At 43.1% G+C, this 17,675-nt stretch overlaps 3 protein-coding genes across 3 annotated transcripts; 2 read left to right on the top strand and 1 right to left on the bottom strand.

The window, feature by feature from the left end:
* The first annotated feature begins 1,553 nt into the window (after window positions 1-1,553).
* On the top strand, window positions 1,554-8,093 carry wbp2 (WW domain binding protein 2). The gene is made up of 8 exons (XM_031843854.1): window positions 1,554-1,791; window positions 2,844-2,952; window positions 3,161-3,296; window positions 3,410-3,502; window positions 3,625-3,771; window positions 3,894-4,016; window positions 4,213-4,289; window positions 6,689-8,093. Exons 1-8 carry the CDS (start codon window positions 1,733-1,735, stop codon window positions 6,734-6,736), a joined length of 792 nt encoding a protein of 263 aa, XP_031699714.1. The 5' UTR covers window positions 1,554-1,732; the 3' UTR covers window positions 6,737-8,093.
* Window positions 5,628-13,942, bottom strand: trim65 (tripartite motif containing 65). Its single transcript, XM_031843853.1, has 8 exons — window positions 13,860-13,942; window positions 12,923-13,374; window positions 12,683-12,778; window positions 12,098-12,328; window positions 11,757-11,925; window positions 11,568-11,657; window positions 11,099-11,316; window positions 5,628-10,302 (listed from the first exon to the last, which is right to left on the bottom strand). The coding sequence occupies exons 2-8, from the start codon at window positions 13,370-13,372 to the stop codon at window positions 9,994-9,996; spliced, it is 1,563 nt and encodes a 520-aa protein (XP_031699713.1). The 5' UTR covers window positions 13,373-13,374; window positions 13,860-13,942; the 3' UTR covers window positions 5,628-9,993.
* A 420-nt stretch (window positions 13,943-14,362) lies between these two features.
* mrpl38 (mitochondrial ribosomal protein L38) lies at window positions 14,363-17,440 on the top strand. Its single transcript, XM_031843679.1, has 9 exons — window positions 14,363-14,480; window positions 14,893-15,081; window positions 15,232-15,363; window positions 15,464-15,666; window positions 15,806-15,878; window positions 15,986-16,031; window positions 16,608-16,766; window positions 16,919-17,055; window positions 17,200-17,440. Exons 1-9 carry the CDS (start codon window positions 14,396-14,398, stop codon window positions 17,334-17,336), a joined length of 1,161 nt encoding a protein of 386 aa, XP_031699539.1. The 5' UTR covers window positions 14,363-14,395; the 3' UTR covers window positions 17,337-17,440.
* Window positions 17,441-17,675: the final 235 nt, after the last annotated feature.

Genomic DNA, 17,675 nt, shown 5'->3' with positions numbered 1-17,675 from the left:
CAGTAATCAGGCCTGGGTGTGGCTAGAGAAATTGAACTCAGCTTTCCAAAGATTTGATAAACCACAGTTAATTTATGTTTTAACAGGGGGGGGGGGCAATCACTTTTCACACAGGGCCATGTAGGTTTGGATTTTTTTCCCCCCTTAATAATAAAAACCTTAATTTAAAAACTTTTGTGCATTTTGTGTTTACTTGTGTTATCTTTGTCTAATATCTAAATTTGTTTGATGATCTGAAACATTTAAGTGTGACAAACATGCAAAAAAATAAGAAATCAGGAAGGGGGCAAACACTTTTTCACACAACTGTATATCAGTATCATCTTTTCTATGACCAATTACATATATTATACTAATTTTAATATATGTTTTGATTCTGTATAGTTCGTTTTGCTAGCTCTTACACTAACCCTTCACCATTTAAAAAAAATGTAGTGTGAGTGTATTGATGTTAAAGAATATAAATAGAGGATATACTGCAAATGTAAAGTGAGAATTCTTAGCTGTATAGAGCAGGATGTTAAATACATTTTTATGGAATCTTTATTGGAAAATGACAATAAAAAAGAAAATATTTATTTAGATTTTGGCGCCAACTAGCAACATACTGAAATGACTTGCTTTGTCTGACCATCAGTCCAAACCCACTAAATTTGACACAACTTACTTTTTTATATAATTTGACACAAAAAAAGGTCAGTTCCATTTAGTCCCACTTTGTGGTTGGGACTGTGTGTGTGTGTGTGTGTGTCAGAGAGAGAGACAAAGAGAGGGCCAGACAGACCTCCACTATTGTTTGCCAACCCACACCATGAAGTTGCATCTTCTTGCATCTTTCACAAGCATGCGGGTACTTTTGCAACCTGACCGCTCTCCTTTCCTTGACACATTCTGAGAAGAGCTGTTTCTTACTGTAAGAGGCACATGCCTTCTACTGGATATGCACTAAACATATATCAATAACTGTTATGTGCCGATATTAGTCAAACTAACAATAGATGCATTTAAACACACATACAGAATGGAAACGTTTGGTAGATACAAATGTACGCATTCAGATGCATTACGAGGAAACATTTTGTGGCATATTTTAATGTTTACATGAATTGTAAGTTAACACAGTATAATTTCTCTTTTTCCTGTTTGATTAACAGAATGTGTTACATTCAACATACTCTGAGTACAAATTACAAAGTAGTTTTAATGCATGTCACAGCCATTCATTTATGTTTATTAATGTGGGTTTAAAAAAGATCTTCTTATTTTCATTCTTCTTCTTCTTTTAATTATTTTTTATTTAACCTTTATTTATATTCCCATCCTAAACTAGTAGCAGTAGTAGTAGTCTTAACAACTGCGCAAAGAAAACATTATTTCTCACCATTAATTCAATACATTTTAAACTAACTCAATATTTATTTAATAAACCTAATGGGTACTTTTTCAGAAAAATTAAAACAAATTTTCTTTCAATAAACAACAGGCTGTAAAAAAAAACCAGGTAAACGCATTTAATTTTTAAGGACGCGTGACGTCACACGGTGGGCGTTTCACGCGAATGGCGGAAGGGCAGGTGCAACATCAGAACCGAGCAGCATTTTCACAAACAACTGTTATTACAACGCAGAGAGGAAAGCTACCGAGGCGGCAGAAAGGCCCGTAGATACGTTGTCTGGCAGAGGAACACAACCGGTCATCTTTTAGTCGTCGGAGAGTCTGGAGGCCGGTCGACATGACTCTGAACCAGAACCACTCGGAGTCCGGCGGAGTCATCATCAACAACAGTGAAAGGTAGCGGGTGCAACGGGGCTAGCTAGCGGTTACCGTTAACTACACAGACACGTTTTACGCGTCACACCATACTCATTTAAAACTAAAGACAAACATGTGTCTCTGATAACTTCATTGGAGAAGATACTTTAACGTTACATGCCAGCCAGAGGCTTGCAAATTCCACATGCATATCAAGTAACGAGAGCTAACTACTGCTAACTGTGCGCTAACTTCAGCCAAATGGCAACTTTTAGCATCGGTTAGCTTATTTGTCATACAACCTGGTGTAATTATACTTGTCATTTTAACAAAGTGCTTTATGGTACATAATCATAATTGAAGAGTGGCTTATGATCAGTGCAAAACGACACCAAACATACACACATATATGTTTAAAACGCCATGTTTGTTAACAGAATATTCGGGTTGCTTCTTACGGAACCGGGGTCTCGGACTCGTGGCCTTCAACCTGTTATAGCATCACTGCGCTCAGCTGTAGAAGGCTTCGCGTGGTTACATCCATGTTTACTTGTTGTAAACGTTACATTTAGACAAACCTGTCGAGGGTGACATGTTACTTAATCATTTTGTAACTGTGCCGGAGCATTGACTGCTGCATTGCCTCCTGTCGTCACCACCTGCACTCTGTCCCGCTCTACTATAAAACGTTTGTTTTGTTTTGCGCCGTCCAGACCAAGTCACAGCGAGTCGTTTACATGAACATCGGTGACAGATTCTTCTCGAACATAGAGGAGCGCAATGATAAACCCATTACAGCTAACCCAGAACCAGTAGTAAGCCCTGTCACTGGATGGCCTAATCCTTTTACTCTGGTTATATTTGCTGAAACCAACTCATGGGCCATGTATAGTAACTAGACAGTTGCACAATAACCCAGTGATCAAATTTGTTAAGCTGTTTAAAGTGAAAGAGTATGGTAGTGGGGTTTCAGTCATACTGTTTATCAAATACATTTTATTTATTTTTTGTACATTGAAAAAAGGATGTGATAGAAATCATTGCATCGTTGTGTCGTGTGATCCACTGATTGTGTCAATTTCTGTCCCCAGTGTGTTGATGAACTATGATAACGTGGAGCTTGTCTTCTGCGATGCGGACAGTCTGCCTGAAGCCTTCAGAAAGAGCAAGAAGGGCAGCATCTACCTAACTCCATACCGGGTGAGAGACATGACCCAGATGTCCTATCTGTAATTCAGCCACAGCCTCTTACTGCCACCGTTGACAGCTTGTACACAACAATCTGTAGAACTCTGAATCAACTAATGAGCAACATTTGGTTTAGCTTTCCCCAAGTCTTATAAGGGAGTGGGGTTCATGAGTTCAGGTGAGTGCTGAGATGATGTTAGTTGCTGTTGTTTTCTTTCAGGTGATCTTTGTGGCTAAAGGGCGGGACGCACTGCAGTCCTTCATGATGCCCTTTTACCTAATAAAGGGCTGTGAGATCAAGCAACCTGTATTGGGAGCCAACTACATCAAGGGTACCGTCAGCTCAGAGCCTGGAGGTAGGTATATGTGTTTCACTGTTAGGTTACACATGATCATGGTCTTCTGCGTCTGTTAGTCTGTTGGGCACACAGTAACTTCAGGGATTCCCTCCTTGTGTTGTCGCTTACAGGTGGCTGGGAGGGCAGTGCTATGTTCAAGCTCATCTTTGCTGCTGGAGGAGCTATAGAGTTTGGCCAGTACATGCTGCAGGTCGCAGCTCAGGGTATGCTTACAAAGCCACATTACCAGTATCTTGTATTCTTGTTATAGTGACTGACGTTTTGGCGGACTGGTCTCCATTGTTTCTTCATGTCTTGGGTTCTCTTGCTGCTTTGTTTCTTGCAGCGTCGAGAGGTCAGCCAGTGACTGCTGGGTTTGGTGGATGCCCTTACATGGCCAACGGGGCTTATGCTTACCCTCCTCCCCCTGCTAACGGGATGTACCCTGCTGGACCTCCACCCGGCTACTCCTACCCCAACCCTCCTCCACCGGGTAGGGGCTGTAATAATCGCAGCCGTTGTCATTATCACCTGGATAAAAATCTCCTTCAACTCGTGTGAGAGTGTTCAGTGTATAGCTGGTCTAATCTGCAGCTCTGTGCATCTGCTATCCAGGTGGATTCTACCCCAACCCTCCAGCGTTTGAAGCGTCTGCGGCCTACATACCTCCGCCTCCTTATTCTGCTCCTCTAGGCCAGCAGCCCCCCCACGACCCTGACCTCCCCTCCTCAGCAGCAGGTGAGGCTCCCTGGCAAAGAGTCTCTGACTCCAGTTGACTCCAGGTGTTAATGCGTTGATCAGCCAATGATCAATTCTTTTTTTAATTTCCTTTCCCCCGCTCACATTATACCACCCTTTGTACCTCAGGCTTGCTTAGCTTCAGTCATCTAATATATCCCAGGTATTGATCGTAAACTCCTCCTCTCTGTCCCAGCGGAGGCCAAAGCAGCCGAGGCAGCAGCCAGCGCCAGCGGAGCCACACTGCCTCCTACACACGTGTACCTGCCACAGGTAGGGGTCCCTCCGTCCCTCTGCTACACATCTGATGTTGCATTGATTTATCTACCACCTGGCTGAGATACTGATATTTATTATATATTGGTATGAGCTAGTGAGCATCACTCACCTTTTGCACAGTAGCTGTTGAATTGCCACTTGTTCCCTTTATAGAGTGACCAGTATTTGTTATGTTTCTCCATTTAGTTATTTAGGGTTTCCTTCAATTTCTTAACTGGCTGCATGCAGCTATTGTTAATATTTTGTCCAGTGTTTTGGTCAATATTACAGATATCGGTATTTACTTTTTGTTTCTAACTCTTCTAAGAGTTCCTCCCTTTAAGAGCTAGATTTTTAAGGGAATTTGAAAATATACCACTGAATTGTAGCTGAAACAATTAGTCAAATAACTATATAAGTATTTGGATAAACAATTAATCCTATAATGTTTCAAGCAAACAATTTTCTGTTTCCAGCTTCTAAAATGTGAGGATTTTATGAAATTTAAAGACATCACCTTAGGCTCTGGGAAATTATAGTTTTTCACTATTTTCTGACAATATTATAGACAAACCGATATATATGATATGATATATATATGATGAAAATACAATTAATGAGCAGATTACTCAATAATAAAAAGAACGCCGACACTGAATGTAGCAATACACATGCAAAGGAAACATTTTACTCTGCTGAAATTACGAATTTCTTTTATTTGCTTCAAGATAGATTCAGACGGGTTCAGCCAATCACAACAAGCACCGTCACATAAGGCAAAAGCTGCATGGCAACAACCAAAGGAGATCACCTTATTGTTTACATCTCTGGGAAGAAGTAAGGAAATACCCAGAATCACCATATTATCATAAACATCCGGACATTGAAGAGACATTGTTGTGAATTTGGCCTTTTCAGAACATAGACTGTATATCTTGTTTTTATCTTGTGGAGCTAAAAAACTGAGCACTGAAAAAGATAGTTTTCGGTGACAAAAATGTTACAAATAACTCATGAATTGAAGACACACTGTGAAAGGGTTCATTTTAAAGTTTTAAAATGAAAACACGGACAACTGCCTGACCAGACAACGCTGTGGTAATGACCTGTAGCAAGGTAGCCCCGCCCTAAAGCATACCCTGCTTTATGGTCTATTTGACTCTAAATGGACCATCATTTACTAAATGAACATCATGCTGTGTTGAAGAAGACTTGAAACTAGAGATTGACACCATAAACTCATGTTTACAATGTTTACTGAGGTAATAAATCAAGAGAGAAGTAGAGTCATTTTCTCATAGACTTCTATACAATCTGACTTCTTTTTGCAATCAGAGGAATCGCCCCCTGCTGGTCAGTAGAGAGGTTTAAGGCACTTCTGCATTGGCTTCACTTTCATGACCCAGAGGTTGCCGCCTGATTCAGAGGAAAGCAACACACTAATATGGATGAGGTGGTATCTATTGTGCATCAGGAACTACAACGTAAAGGAGTGATGCAAGGATATTTTGGGGCTTTTTTTCTGATCTTTATTCAAGAGGGTGGTCTTTCAATTTGAGAGTATGACTCATTGATTTCATGTTCAGATTTTGCAATGCTTTCCTTCAAAACCCTTTCCTCACACTCAAATAGCCTCTGCTTATGCTTACATTTGCTCTGCTTCTGCTCAAACTGTATGCTTGCACTCAGATATACTGTTGCTTGCACAGACTCGGCCCTTCTCACACTTACTCCGTGCGCTCCTATGGGTGGAAAAAAGCACGGGCTATTTGAGTGCAAGGGCAGGGTTTTGAGGGGAAGCATTACAAAATTTGAATGTAAAAATCAACGAGTCATGCCCTCAAATTGAAAGACCACCCTCTTGAATAAGATTAATTTCAAAAGGGATTTGTGGTACAGTAGCACACAATATGACAGATCATCAAATTAATCGATACTCAAGTTGTGGAGCTTCGTAGACATAGTAGGCATAACATGTGGCATTCCCTGTTTACCGCAAGGCTTATTGAATGAAGGCTGGGAAACGGTCTAAAGCTGTGCGCTATCACAAATGCGCTGTATAAGTGAAGCTGTGGTGTTGGAGGGTTCCAGCAGATGGCGCTAGAAATAAAGGGATGGCGTCCGCTCAGGTGCTTTTTGGGTGCTCTCGACCTGACGGGCCTTTTTTGCAATGCTTGAATGGATGGCGCTCAATATACAATAGAACGTTTTTAATTAGATAGATTTGTTTCTGGTCTTTTATTAAATATCTTTACAATAGTTGCAGAATTGTAATTCCCGCCCATAAAGCACCCTCTGTGGATGGCTCAGTGAAACGAATCGATCCTCGAGTTCTACAATCGAGCGCCAGCAAGTGCAGACCAGATTTCACTGAGCGTGTGTTGTCTCAAACCATAACTCTCCTCTCTCCACAGGACAAGCCTCCTCCCTACTCCCCACCAGAAGACAAGAAGAACCAGTAGACCTGCTTGATGTCACCCTCACTGCTCTCTGTCTTTTGTTATCTCTGTCCTACTGGATCACCTTGTTTTCCATTCCATTAACTGGACATCAGGAAGGCTAACGTTTTCCATTTCACCATGGATCCCTCTTTCTCATCTTCCTCATCAGTCCATGTGGTTCCACCTTTTCATTCCATTGCTTTCCCACCTCAGCCTACACCTTTTCACATTCATCTGAATTATTCCTATATTGTAATGGGTTTCATTCTCTACAGAAGCACCTTTTACTTGATGGTAATAAGAAGTATTGGTAGCGACCTTTGAGGCCAGAGTTGTCTGGATTTAGAGGCTTTTTTTTTCCTTCAATGTGGTTGACAAAAACTTTGTAACCTGATGAGCTATTTTACCATTCAACTGTCTTACAGGTGTCCCAAGAATCATACCGCCACCCTAAACTTCAGATTCAGCCGAGTTGTGACACTCACTTAGGCTTTTTCTATGACTGTCTCATTAAACTAGAATGAATCGAACAATGTTAATTACTTTGCTAGTCTATTCAGAGGCAAGCTGAATGCAGTGTTTTATTTTTCTATTATTTGTGTGTACAGGCTTTTAATATGTAGACTTTTCAAAATGAGATGTTTTCTCGAGAACACTAACCTAGAGGAAAAACGAACTTTTGTAAAGGGAGCGGATTGCAGTGCCGCCTGGTCTGCTTTGACGTGTTTCAGTGGACGAGAGGACCACAAAGATTAGAGCGGCGTCGAGCCCACGCAGTCAATCCCTGATCCTGGATTAGAGGCAGAGAGCGAGGGCGACCACACTGCCAGAAGGGATTATCTTTACAATGTGCAAGAGCAGAGCAGTTACCCAATGATGTCACTTCCTGTTTTGTCATGCCTCTGAACATTTCGAGAAAACAAATGGTCACAGACTCACCGCCAGCCTGCTTCACCTCTCATTCTTCTTATGTACATTGTAGAAACGAACATGAACATTCGATGATCTTTCTCACTGTTTCTACTTCCTGTGGTTGTGGTCTTGACTCCCCCCAGTTTGAGGTCGGTCTTTAAATCTGATCTGAGCACCTCAGTATCCGAGTCTCTCCGCTTCCATCCTCCTTAGTCACTTATCTGTATACTGTATCTGTGGCACATCCGTGGCTGATTCTTTGCACTCTCAGAATGCTATGCATCGGGCTCCTGTTCGCTCTGTCATGGCTGTGTGTATGATAATAATAATAAAGCTCTGTATTTATTTCAAACTAATTTATTGAATAATTCATGTAAAATGGCTCAAGTACGGAAAACAAAGCATGATCTCAACTCATGCATGTATGCATTGGATTTTATTAAATGGATCTTGATTCATGTGAAAACACTTTCTTTGCCTTTATTTCTACACCGAGCATTGCCAAATCACAAATTGATGGGTATTCCACTAAAAACACAGCACGGTGCATCAGCGTACTCAACAAACATATTCGAGAGTGCACCAGGGGTTATGTTTTATGCCACGAGGCTGAAACGGCATTGGAAGTGTGCTTCTTCCCTCCTCAGTCAGTAGTCCTCATCTGCGTCTCAGACAACTTGTGCAAATCCACAACAGCTTCCCAAATCCTGACTCATGATGTCCTGAGCCTCAAAGTCACAGCTATTCACTCTTAAGTGCTCATGATTTTTTTTTTTTTTTAAAAGGCCAAAGTCCATTAGAAACATTTGTACATTACAGCAGATTCCATCACAATACTTTCAGCATCAACGGTTTAAAACTGTACAGGCAGGACGAATCGTGCATTCGTGCTAAAATCCCAAGATCCCTTCTCAGCCCTGTAGTGTCAGTAGTAATGTACAGCCCACCTACGGTGCTCATGGTACAACAGAGGGCATTGTACTTTTAACGGGACAGTGTCTAATAAAATTAATTATATTCACGACACCCTGCTGTGGCTTATTGTCCCGTATGCACAACATTATGAACTGGCTCACTTTCTTCTGAGGCGGAATTCTGCCCAGAAACCAAAAAAGTTGTGAAAGGTTTGTGCACCAATGAGCAATTTTTCTTTTTTTCCCCACTTGAAGGCCAGTACTTGAACATAAAATTTTAAAAATTCAAGTATAACCAAAATTTCCAGACAGCAAGGGTGATGTATTAACTCATTCCTCAACAAATGGCTTCTAACAGCAATGCAAGAAGGTCTCTGGCTTTCTCATACTGCTATATGTGTGTGCCAGTGTAGCCCAGGCAGGATTTCATCTATTTCCATCCCCACATTAGAAGAGCAGACTTAATAAAAAAAAAAACCCGGCAGTGGTCAGTTAGAGACGCTTACACCAGGAGGAAATACACTTATTCACTTTCTGGCTGAGATAAGAGTGACTCAACTCGGTGTTTGTCAGCTTAATATAAATCTACAGCAATCAGACGTTAGCTAATCTTAGTTTAAAGACTGGAAACAGCTGGCCTTGCTCTGTCCTAACAAGTAACAAAAGTCACCAACCAGCACCTCTAAAGCTCACCGATTTTAACTCGTTGAAAAAAAAGTGTAAAAACCACAGGTTGTAGTTTTACGGAAGTTTTGTGGACTATTTATTCTACTTCCTGTAGTCTCCACTGGTTGCCAGGTAATGCGTTAATTAGACTGTTTCCAGTCTTTATGCTAAGCTAGGCTAACCGGCTACTGGCTGTAGCTTCTTTACCAAAAATCTCCCAAAAATTAACTATTTCTTCAGAGGTGACCAGAGTCGGGCACAGTACTGTACTCTCTGGTTTCTAACTAATCCCTCGATGGATTTCATAATAATGTGTATTGCCTTGCAGTGAAACAAGGAAACTCAATTTTGTGTAGTGAAAGTACAATAGTCTGACACACTGAGTTGAGGGGATTGGGCTTTTCCTTCGTGAAAGCAGACGTCTATCCTAAAATGAGGGTTATTTCATCTATGCTGTGAAGAAATGATGTATTGTCGTCCTTACAATAGAACCCTGAGGCTCTTCGGGACCAGAGTTTGAGACCAGTTCCTTAGCTGTTATTGTGTGGTAAGTAATTATGTAATAAGTCACAGCCAGGTGGACAGTTTGCGGGTAGAAGGCCGACTACAGTCAGTTCTTCTGCTTAAAACATTGTCGGAAGAAAGTTATTGTAAAGAAGGAAAAAAAGGAAAAGAAACAAAACCTCCCAAATGTTTAAGGGGGATCCTCTATGTTGAGTCTGCTAGTGCCTTTGTTTGATAGTGCTTCTCATTACTGAGGTCCCTTCTTCCCTTTTATGATTCAGCTCATGTGGAGCAGAGGGTGACGCTGACCCCCTCACCTATCCAGCAGGCGGGGAACAGCTCCCGGCTGAAGGCACAGTGGAAGGCGTGGAGCCTGGTCTGCCCGTCTCCGTAGTAGGTGAGCGTCCCCGCCTCGTAGTCCAGCAGCATGCCGATGCAGCTGTGCTGCGAGAGGCCGGCCAGAGTCTCCCGCCGGCCGTTGTGCCAGGCGCTGAGCTGATGCTGGTCCAGCTGCAGGCTCCAGGACAGCTCGTTCATACCCACCATGCACCGCTTGCCCTTCTCCTTCCTGGGGATGGTCTCGTAGGTCACCTGATGAGAAGCGGGGGGGGGGGGGAGTGAATTGTGTGCCTCACAAAGGAAGCAGACCCTGGAGGAAAAGTCAGATGATCACCTAAAGAAATGAAGTGCTACCCTGTTGTGCAGAAACACCAATATTAATGACAAAAAGGCAATGGCTGGGTCTTCCAAAACGACCACTCAGCAGATTTGTGCATGGCAGACAAGGTTCACCTGCAAAATACTTTTTTAGTAACTGTACCTCTTAACTGACTCAATTATCATTTTTTTTTAATCCTAGAAGTTTGTCAGACTTTCCCCCGTTCATCCATGACCATCAGCCAATCAAATCAAAACTACTGGCTCTAGAAAGCGGAGTAGCGTCATCTGCAAACTCCAATGTTTCCACGTGTAACTGGATGCATGTCGGGATTTTGCAAGTTCATACGATTTTCATTGCAACACTGGGCTCACACTGGACGTGATTTTTGGAGAAGCGCTGCCTGTGTCCTTTTGGTGCTCATGTAAACAATATACATAATATTAATATTAATATTAATATTTAATATTATATGTAATATTTACTGTCATTATATTTCAGAGAAGGTGGACATTTCTACGGCACACTTGGCAACTCACACCGAAACATGGCATGAATATGGCACTACGGGTAAGAGGAAAGACATGGATTTTTGATTTTGGAGGGAACCGTCCCTTTAAGATCGCGTCGTGATTCCTGTTCAACTCGGCTAGTTTTCCTGAATATCGGAGCTTTACTGAACCACTCTCAAAAGAACAGCGTACAAACACGACATGCGAGGTTCCTTACCCCGAGGTAGGCCCAGGGCTTGGACACCTCTAGCTCCCAGTAGTGCTGTCCACGAGTGAAGCCCTGAAAGCAGAGCACCTGCCACGTGTGGTCGAAGCGTGCTTCATTGGCCGGGACGGGGCGTGGCCCGGAGGTCAGGTGCTCCGCCTTCCGGTACTCCTGGGACAGAAACAGGTGCCCGTTGGCCGTGCGGGGGTCAAAGGTCAGAGCGCACCGGTCTGTTATGCGGAAGAAAGGAATGAGACGGTTTGAAGCAGGAACAGATATAACCACAGTGTTAGCATCCGTTTGTGTTTCAACTTACAAAGTCAATCTATGGTCACAGGAATAACATTGCTGTCCCCAACTTTGGCTTTTCATAATTAATATCATCCAAACACTGGAGCTTATTACCCTGCTGCGCTTCTGCAAATGAATTACATCCAGAAGAACCAGAGAATCAGGTTGATAATTAGTACTAAGGACTCACAAGCGCTGAGGCCCTCCTTCCCACCCGGGTGGCACGGAGTGGCTGGACTGGGAACCACAGCTAGCATCGGCTTCTTATCCTGAGGAGAACCTGGAGGCCAAAGACAATGTGAAGAACACAGAGCAAAGATTGGGGAACAAGCCGCTGGCAATTCAAGCTAAATTGCCACCGAGGGAAACATCGTGTTACCATCTTCGTCCGGACCCACAGCGGCGCTCACAGCTTTCTCTAGGTCCTCAAACACCAGCTTGGAGACTCGGGTAAGGACATCGGTGACACCGTTCAATCGCTCTGGAAGGTTTGGCGTTACATCTGTGGGAATATCTTTGAAACGTGGAACTTCTAGGACCATCGATTCCTGTGAAGAGATATGCATTTGAAAAGAAAGCCTCGATGATTTAGCGGTTGATGATGTTCTTCTCTCCTTATGTTAGTAGATAGGGGGCATCTCACTGTTTCAGTGCAATATAGTCATAGTGTGACATAACAGTCTTTCCATTTGAGCCAAATGGTTGCATAAAGGTACAAACCTTGATGAGATCTGTATCAGAGAGGTCATGCACCGCCGCTATCTGTCCCTGGCTCTCTCGTAGTATCTGGGAGCGCTGCTCGAGTTCAGCTAGCCGTGCCTCCGCCTCGGCGATGGCAGCTTCTTTCTGCTCCTCAATGAAGAGCTCTGTAGCCTCCTGCTTCTCAGCCAGTGTTTTAATCAGGGAGGAGAACTTGACACTGACCCAGGAAGAAGTCTGCTGAAGAGTCACCTATTGATTGGAAAGTGTAGAATCATTCCTCGAGCCTGCTTTGAGGAATTTGGCCTCATGTGGTTAACGGTGTCCAGTCCGAATTCTTTTTTTCCCAGACTTTTTTATTTATCTACAATATCAAGCTTCATCTGCAGCTGTGTCACCAAAGACCTGAACATTTCATGTTTTACTTACACGTCTTGCGGGCGTGCTATTCCTATTTAAATGTGTGTCAGACAGCAGCAGGAGGTGAGAGTCAACACCGCTTGAAAAACATTTGATTAAAAGTCACGGTGGGATCACTTTAACACACAGTAGGAGTTGGATTAAGCCTTCGACCCACTTTCACAGAGGGAACAGTTTGTGGTTTACCTTAGCTTGATTGATATTCTCAGCCAAGTCCACAATACTTTTCTGCGTCTCTTCAGTGAGTTTCCCGACCTCCGTACTCTTCCTTTCCAGCAGCAGCTGTAAAGAACACACGTCAGAGTCAGACTGGACACTTCACATAGTCACGATCACAGTGCCCTTTGATACCGCAGTAAGTCATGAATGGAACGGCAATCCATGTTACACCAGCTACACAACCGTGGTGGCATCGTGTTACTTTACCTCTTGATTTTCCCTTTCGGCCTCCAACAAGACCTTCTCGTGGTTCACGCACTGTGAGATGCCACACTCGCAGCACACAGACATTTTGTCCTGCCTGCAGTAATAAACCAGAGGCTTTTTATGGCGGTCACACAGTAGCATGGGTCTCGCCCCTTCGCCTCCCCTCATGAGCGACTCTCTGCAGGAGGGGCCGGTGCTGTTTGCAGCCTCGGTCAAGACCGACATGGACACATTACGCTTGAGGATGGGCCTGGTGGCGAACTCCTCGTTGCAGATTGGGCACCGAGGTCCGATATCGGCCTTGCTCTTGGTGTCCCAGTGAATGGTGATGCACCTTTGACAGAAGGTGTGACCGCAGGGGATGGTGACGGGGATCCGGAAACGCTCCAGGCATATGACGCAGTTCAGGGTTGAATTCTGAGACTCCATCTCTGAAGGGTGAGCAGCCATCTCTGTGAAAAAGAGAGCAGAAGGAAGAGGTTGGTCATGATGTGATAGAACTCCAACGTATAAGTGTATCATATGCGTGCACCATGACAGTAATGTAAAATAACTGTGTATTATGTCTGTAATAAGAGGTTAGTATCACATTGTAAGCCATTGATAAAGAAAGACTTTCCCAAAAGGGTTAAAAAAAACAATTTAACAGCCCCAATTGTTTGTTAGTGCCAGTTATCAGACCGTGCAGCAGCAAAGCCACGGACAAGCAGCGATACAAGGCTCAGTCCAAATGGTAACGCACATTAACTTAGCCAAATAGAAAGAAGAGCTAACGTTTGCTAACATTAGCCTGGATTCAGGTCAGTGGACGTTCGCTACTGTAGAACGTAGGGACAAATAATAATAGTCAACACATCACAACAGTCTGGTGACTTGACTGTAAATAAGCGCTCACTTTTAAGCACATCATATAAAACGACACAATATATTGTCTTACCCTCTCAACAGATAAATACATTCGTGCACGGCATTTGTGTGAATACTGAATGTCGTCAGACGAAGCTTCCCTGATGACGACAGACGCAAAAATGATGCCTTCATGTGCTGTTGGGAAAATTGAGAAACGGAGATAATTAGAGTCTAACACTAACTACATTGTTACTACCATGTAATACACGGAGATACATTGTAACACTGGTATTGTTACAGTGTTATATTTTTTACAATAACATTCGATGTCTGCTGCCATTCATTTGCTGTTTTGTAACATTGCAGATAAATCCTGTTAAAAAGTATAAAAGTAACTGATTATTATCACAAACCCAAAACTATACCGCTCTCTTTTTCATTCCAGACGATAGATGTGTGCTAAAATACAGAAAATGTAACATAATATGTTATCGTTAGTGTCTGCTAGCAGACTACGGTTTGTCAATACTACAGAAAACAAATAAAGCTACATTTGCTCGGACTCTTTTTGCTTCTCTCGGCCACCGTATCTTCCGGTGAAAAAAAGAAAAAAATCACTCCAAGATGGCGCTGCGCACAGTTTGCGTCGCTGCCCTGCGAACTGGGACAGATTTAGGGGTCAATAATGCGAGGACATTTGTCTCGACAGGTATTGTAACGACATTGCTAAATTCTATTGTGTTCACATTCCGGTATTCCTGCCCGGGCTCCATTCAGTATTGCGTGTACGACAGGTTACATTCGTTACCACGCTCTCTTCTTCTTCTGTGGAGAAAGACATTCCACTAACTTACAAATACAAATGAGACAATTGAACGTGGTGTATTGTTTTGAAAGGGAAACATAAGAACAAGATACAAAACCCAGCTCAGGAATAGGAAATGTCAGTACTGACAGGGTTACCTATCTCACATAGCGGTTACTTACTACCAACAAGAAAATAGCATCCTATTGTGTGTGCGTGTGTGAGAGAGAGGTAAACCGCCAGTGTGAACCAAACATGAAAGGTGAAGGAAGTGCTGTGTAACTAACTAACTGTTGGGGATGTGTCCACACAACAGCATTCCTCTGCAGACAGATACCAACTTTGGGTCCAATGCCTAATGACGAGATTGACGTTCAAAACCTGGAGTCAGTAGAGAAGTACCGCAGCTACACTCGTTACTTAAAACAAGCTGAGGAGGCAAAGAACCGGCCTGCCTGGTGGAAGACCTACAAGAGCTACGTGGAAAGGACTGACCCCGAGCACGGTGAGACACGAAGGAGGGACCTACTGTTGACGGTGATTCTCCAGTGGTGGGAACTTGTCAATGGCTAAACGATTGGTCAAGAATTGTATTTTGTCCCAGAGGAAACCTGTGAAATCAACAATGCAAATGAGGGTTTTGCTTTGTTTGCAGGTGCTGAGAAAGTGGACATTGGACTTCCGTACTATCGACCCGGCAGGACCAAAGAAGCGAGGGAGAGGAAGCAGGTGATGAAGGAGAACAAGAAGAACGTGGAGCTGGAGAGGGCTTGTCGTCTGCGAACTTGTAAGCTGACACACTTTCACGATACGGGGAATACCGTATCTTATCTAATTGATAAGTGAATATATTCATTAACTTATTTTCCCCATCTTTACCCCACCAGTTAAGATCCCTCTGGATCAAGTGCAGGAAAGGTGGGAGAAGAGCAGCGGTCCGTTTCATATAAAGAGACTGGCCGACCACTACGGAGTCTTCAGGGATCTCTTCCCCATGGCATATTTCCTTCCTCAAGTCTCTCTCCGGATCTGCTATAGCCAGGACAACAGTGGTCAAGTGCATTATGGGAATCGGCTAACACCAACAGAAGTACGTAAATGGACTGGAGGTTTTACAGTGCCCTAATATAGCCTGTAATTGATATTCTAAAGACCAAGGTCCCTTGAAGTTAAACTTTCTGTCTGCATCCTCCAACACGTCACCCCCTCCCTGCATTCTGTATGTCTAGGCTTCTTCTGTTCCTCAAATCGCCTTTGATGCGGAGGAGGGCTCCCTGTGGACCATTCTGCTCACCTGTCCAGGTCAGCATCAGCTACCACAGGAGGCCTTTCAGGAATGAATCAACATATTCATCGATTCTCAGCATTTACGGGCCGCCTAAAAAAAAAACATGTATCGTCTTTTTCAGATGAGCACCTTCTGGATAACGAGGCAGAATACGTCCACTGGCTAGTGTGAGTACTTAAAGTCAACTGTGCTTTAATTTGTGCAACAAAGCTTTAAAAATGTGATTATAATAATTGATGACAAACATAAATTACAGTTGCCATCAATTTACCTTTTTTTCAATTCATGCTTAATCTTGAATTTCAGTTGTAATAAAAATATAATAAGTTTATTTTTACTTCACTTGGATATTTGAGCTTCACTGTGCATAATAACGTAAGTGCTGAGTTTGAAACTAGAAGAGCGTCTTCACATTTCTCTGCTGAAGATGGGAAGTTCACTGTGCTCACCTTACATCTTACATGTGGATGTAAAAGTAGGATTTTGTGACATCACAGCTAGTTTGGAGCCAATCCTGGTCCAGTATGCAGCTGACAGTGTGATCGGAGCGATGTGGAAACTTGAAACCTCCGGTGCACAGACGCTAAGAGTGGACTTTTCAGTGAAGCAGGAGACCTCTTGTGGCCAACAGTCAAACGTTGACAGCATTTGCATATCCATTGATTTAGATTTTTTTAGAAGGAGTAAATGCAATTTAAAGAATTTTCCACAACTACCGCCTTAAACGACCTGTGTTTCTGTAGAGGGAACATACCTGGCGGAGCAGTGCAGGCCGGGGAAGAGCTGTGTCACTACATGCCCCCATTCCCTGCACGAGGAACGGGCTTCCACCGCTACATTTATGTCCTCTTCAAGCAAGACGGACCCATCAACTTCCAGGAGGAGGTCAGGCCGTCGCCATGGTGAGCTATATGAAATATAACCGCATCATTCACATATACTTGTACACTCACTGCTGCATAGGATTATAAACTGTATTGTCAAGCATACGTGTTAGTGCATGTTCTTGTATAGCATCTTAGACACTAAGCATGTGTTGGCTCTTCCCCCGTAGCCATTCTCTGGTGGATCGCTCATTTAAGACGATGGATTTCTACAGAAAGCACCAAGACAACATGACACCTGCAGGCTTGTCCTTCTTCCAGTGCCAGTGGGACGAATCTGTCACCGACACCTTTCACACCACACTCAGTGAGTCACGCTAATGCTCACAGATCAAGCGCAACTTTGGTCTTCTGACATTTTCCTTTTCTTTCTGAGTTTTTAGGACAACAAGGTTGTGTGTGCGCTTGTCTGGTAACCATAAAGCCTCTCTGCTGTACCTTCTCCCTGTAGACATGAGGGAGCCAGTGTTTGAGTTCATCCGGCCTCCAGTGTACCACCCTCCACAGGTCAAATACCCTCATCGACAGCCCCTACGCTACCTGGACAGATACAGAGATGGAAAGAAGCACAGCTATGGAATATATTGATAAGGACACACGCACTCACAGAGTGGAGAAAACACATTTCCTTGCAAATGTCACAGTTGGCTTATTTATGTTAAATAAAAATAAAGCATTTTATTCTTTTTTCCAACTGTGCTGAGATTGAATTCTGTTAAAACCTGCCAAGGAGGTTTTTTTTTCGTCCTGTTGGATGTTATGTGTGTGTTTTAGTTGGAAACTGACAACAGATATTTTGGACTTAAAGGGGAACTCCACATGTATTCACAGGTCTTGGGAGTACTACCCTTTAAAGTGAAAGATAAAATTCCTTCACTTTTACTTTTATTCGTACACCTAATAAAAATATGAGCAATGTGGCCGACA

Source organism: Anarrhichthys ocellatus, unplaced genomic scaffold (assembly GCF_004355925.1).
Source record: "Anarrhichthys ocellatus isolate YVR2014 unplaced genomic scaffold, GSC_Weel_1.0 scaffold4, whole genome shotgun sequence".
In the NCBI taxonomy this organism is placed as follows: Eukaryota; Metazoa; Chordata; class Actinopteri; order Perciformes; family Anarhichadidae; genus Anarrhichthys; species Anarrhichthys ocellatus.
The sequence above is the reverse complement of the archived record's forward strand: the minus strand, read 5'-3'. Positions and strand labels throughout refer to the sequence as shown.

Bases quoted from the DNA above. Each gene is read 5' to 3' on its own strand.
- wbp2 (XM_031843854.1), top strand. From the start codon at position 1,733: ATGACTCTGAACCAGAACCACTCGGAGTCCGGCGGAGTCATCATCAAC. The intron at 3,772-3,893 runs GTAGGGGCTGTA...TCTGCTATCCAG, and splicing joins CCCCAACCCTCCTCCACCGG to GTGGATTCTACCCCAACCCT. The intron at 4,290-6,688 runs GTAGGGGTCCCT...CTCTCTCCACAG, and splicing joins CACACGTGTACCTGCCACAG to GACAAGCCTCCTCCCTACTC.
- trim65 (XM_031843853.1), bottom strand. From the start codon at position 13,372: ATGGCTGCTCACCCTTCAGAGATGGAGTCTCAGAATTCAACCCTGAAC. The intron at 12,779-12,922 runs GTAAAGTAACAC...TGTTCTTTACAG, and splicing joins CCGAAAGGGAAAATCAAGAG to CTGCTGCTGGAAAGGAAGAG. The intron at 12,329-12,682 runs GTAAACCACAAA...TCCAATCAATAG, and splicing joins AGAATATCAATCAAGCTAAG to GTGACTCTTCAGCAGACTTC.
- mrpl38 (XM_031843679.1), top strand. From the start codon at position 14,396: ATGGCGCTGCGCACAGTTTGCGTCGCTGCCCTGCGAACTGGGACAGAT. The intron at 16,767-16,918 runs GTGAGCTATATG...CTTCCCCCGTAG, and splicing joins GAGGTCAGGCCGTCGCCATG to CCATTCTCTGGTGGATCGCT. The intron at 17,056-17,199 runs GTGAGTCACGCT...TTCTCCCTGTAG, and splicing joins CACCTTTCACACCACACTCA to ACATGAGGGAGCCAGTGTTT.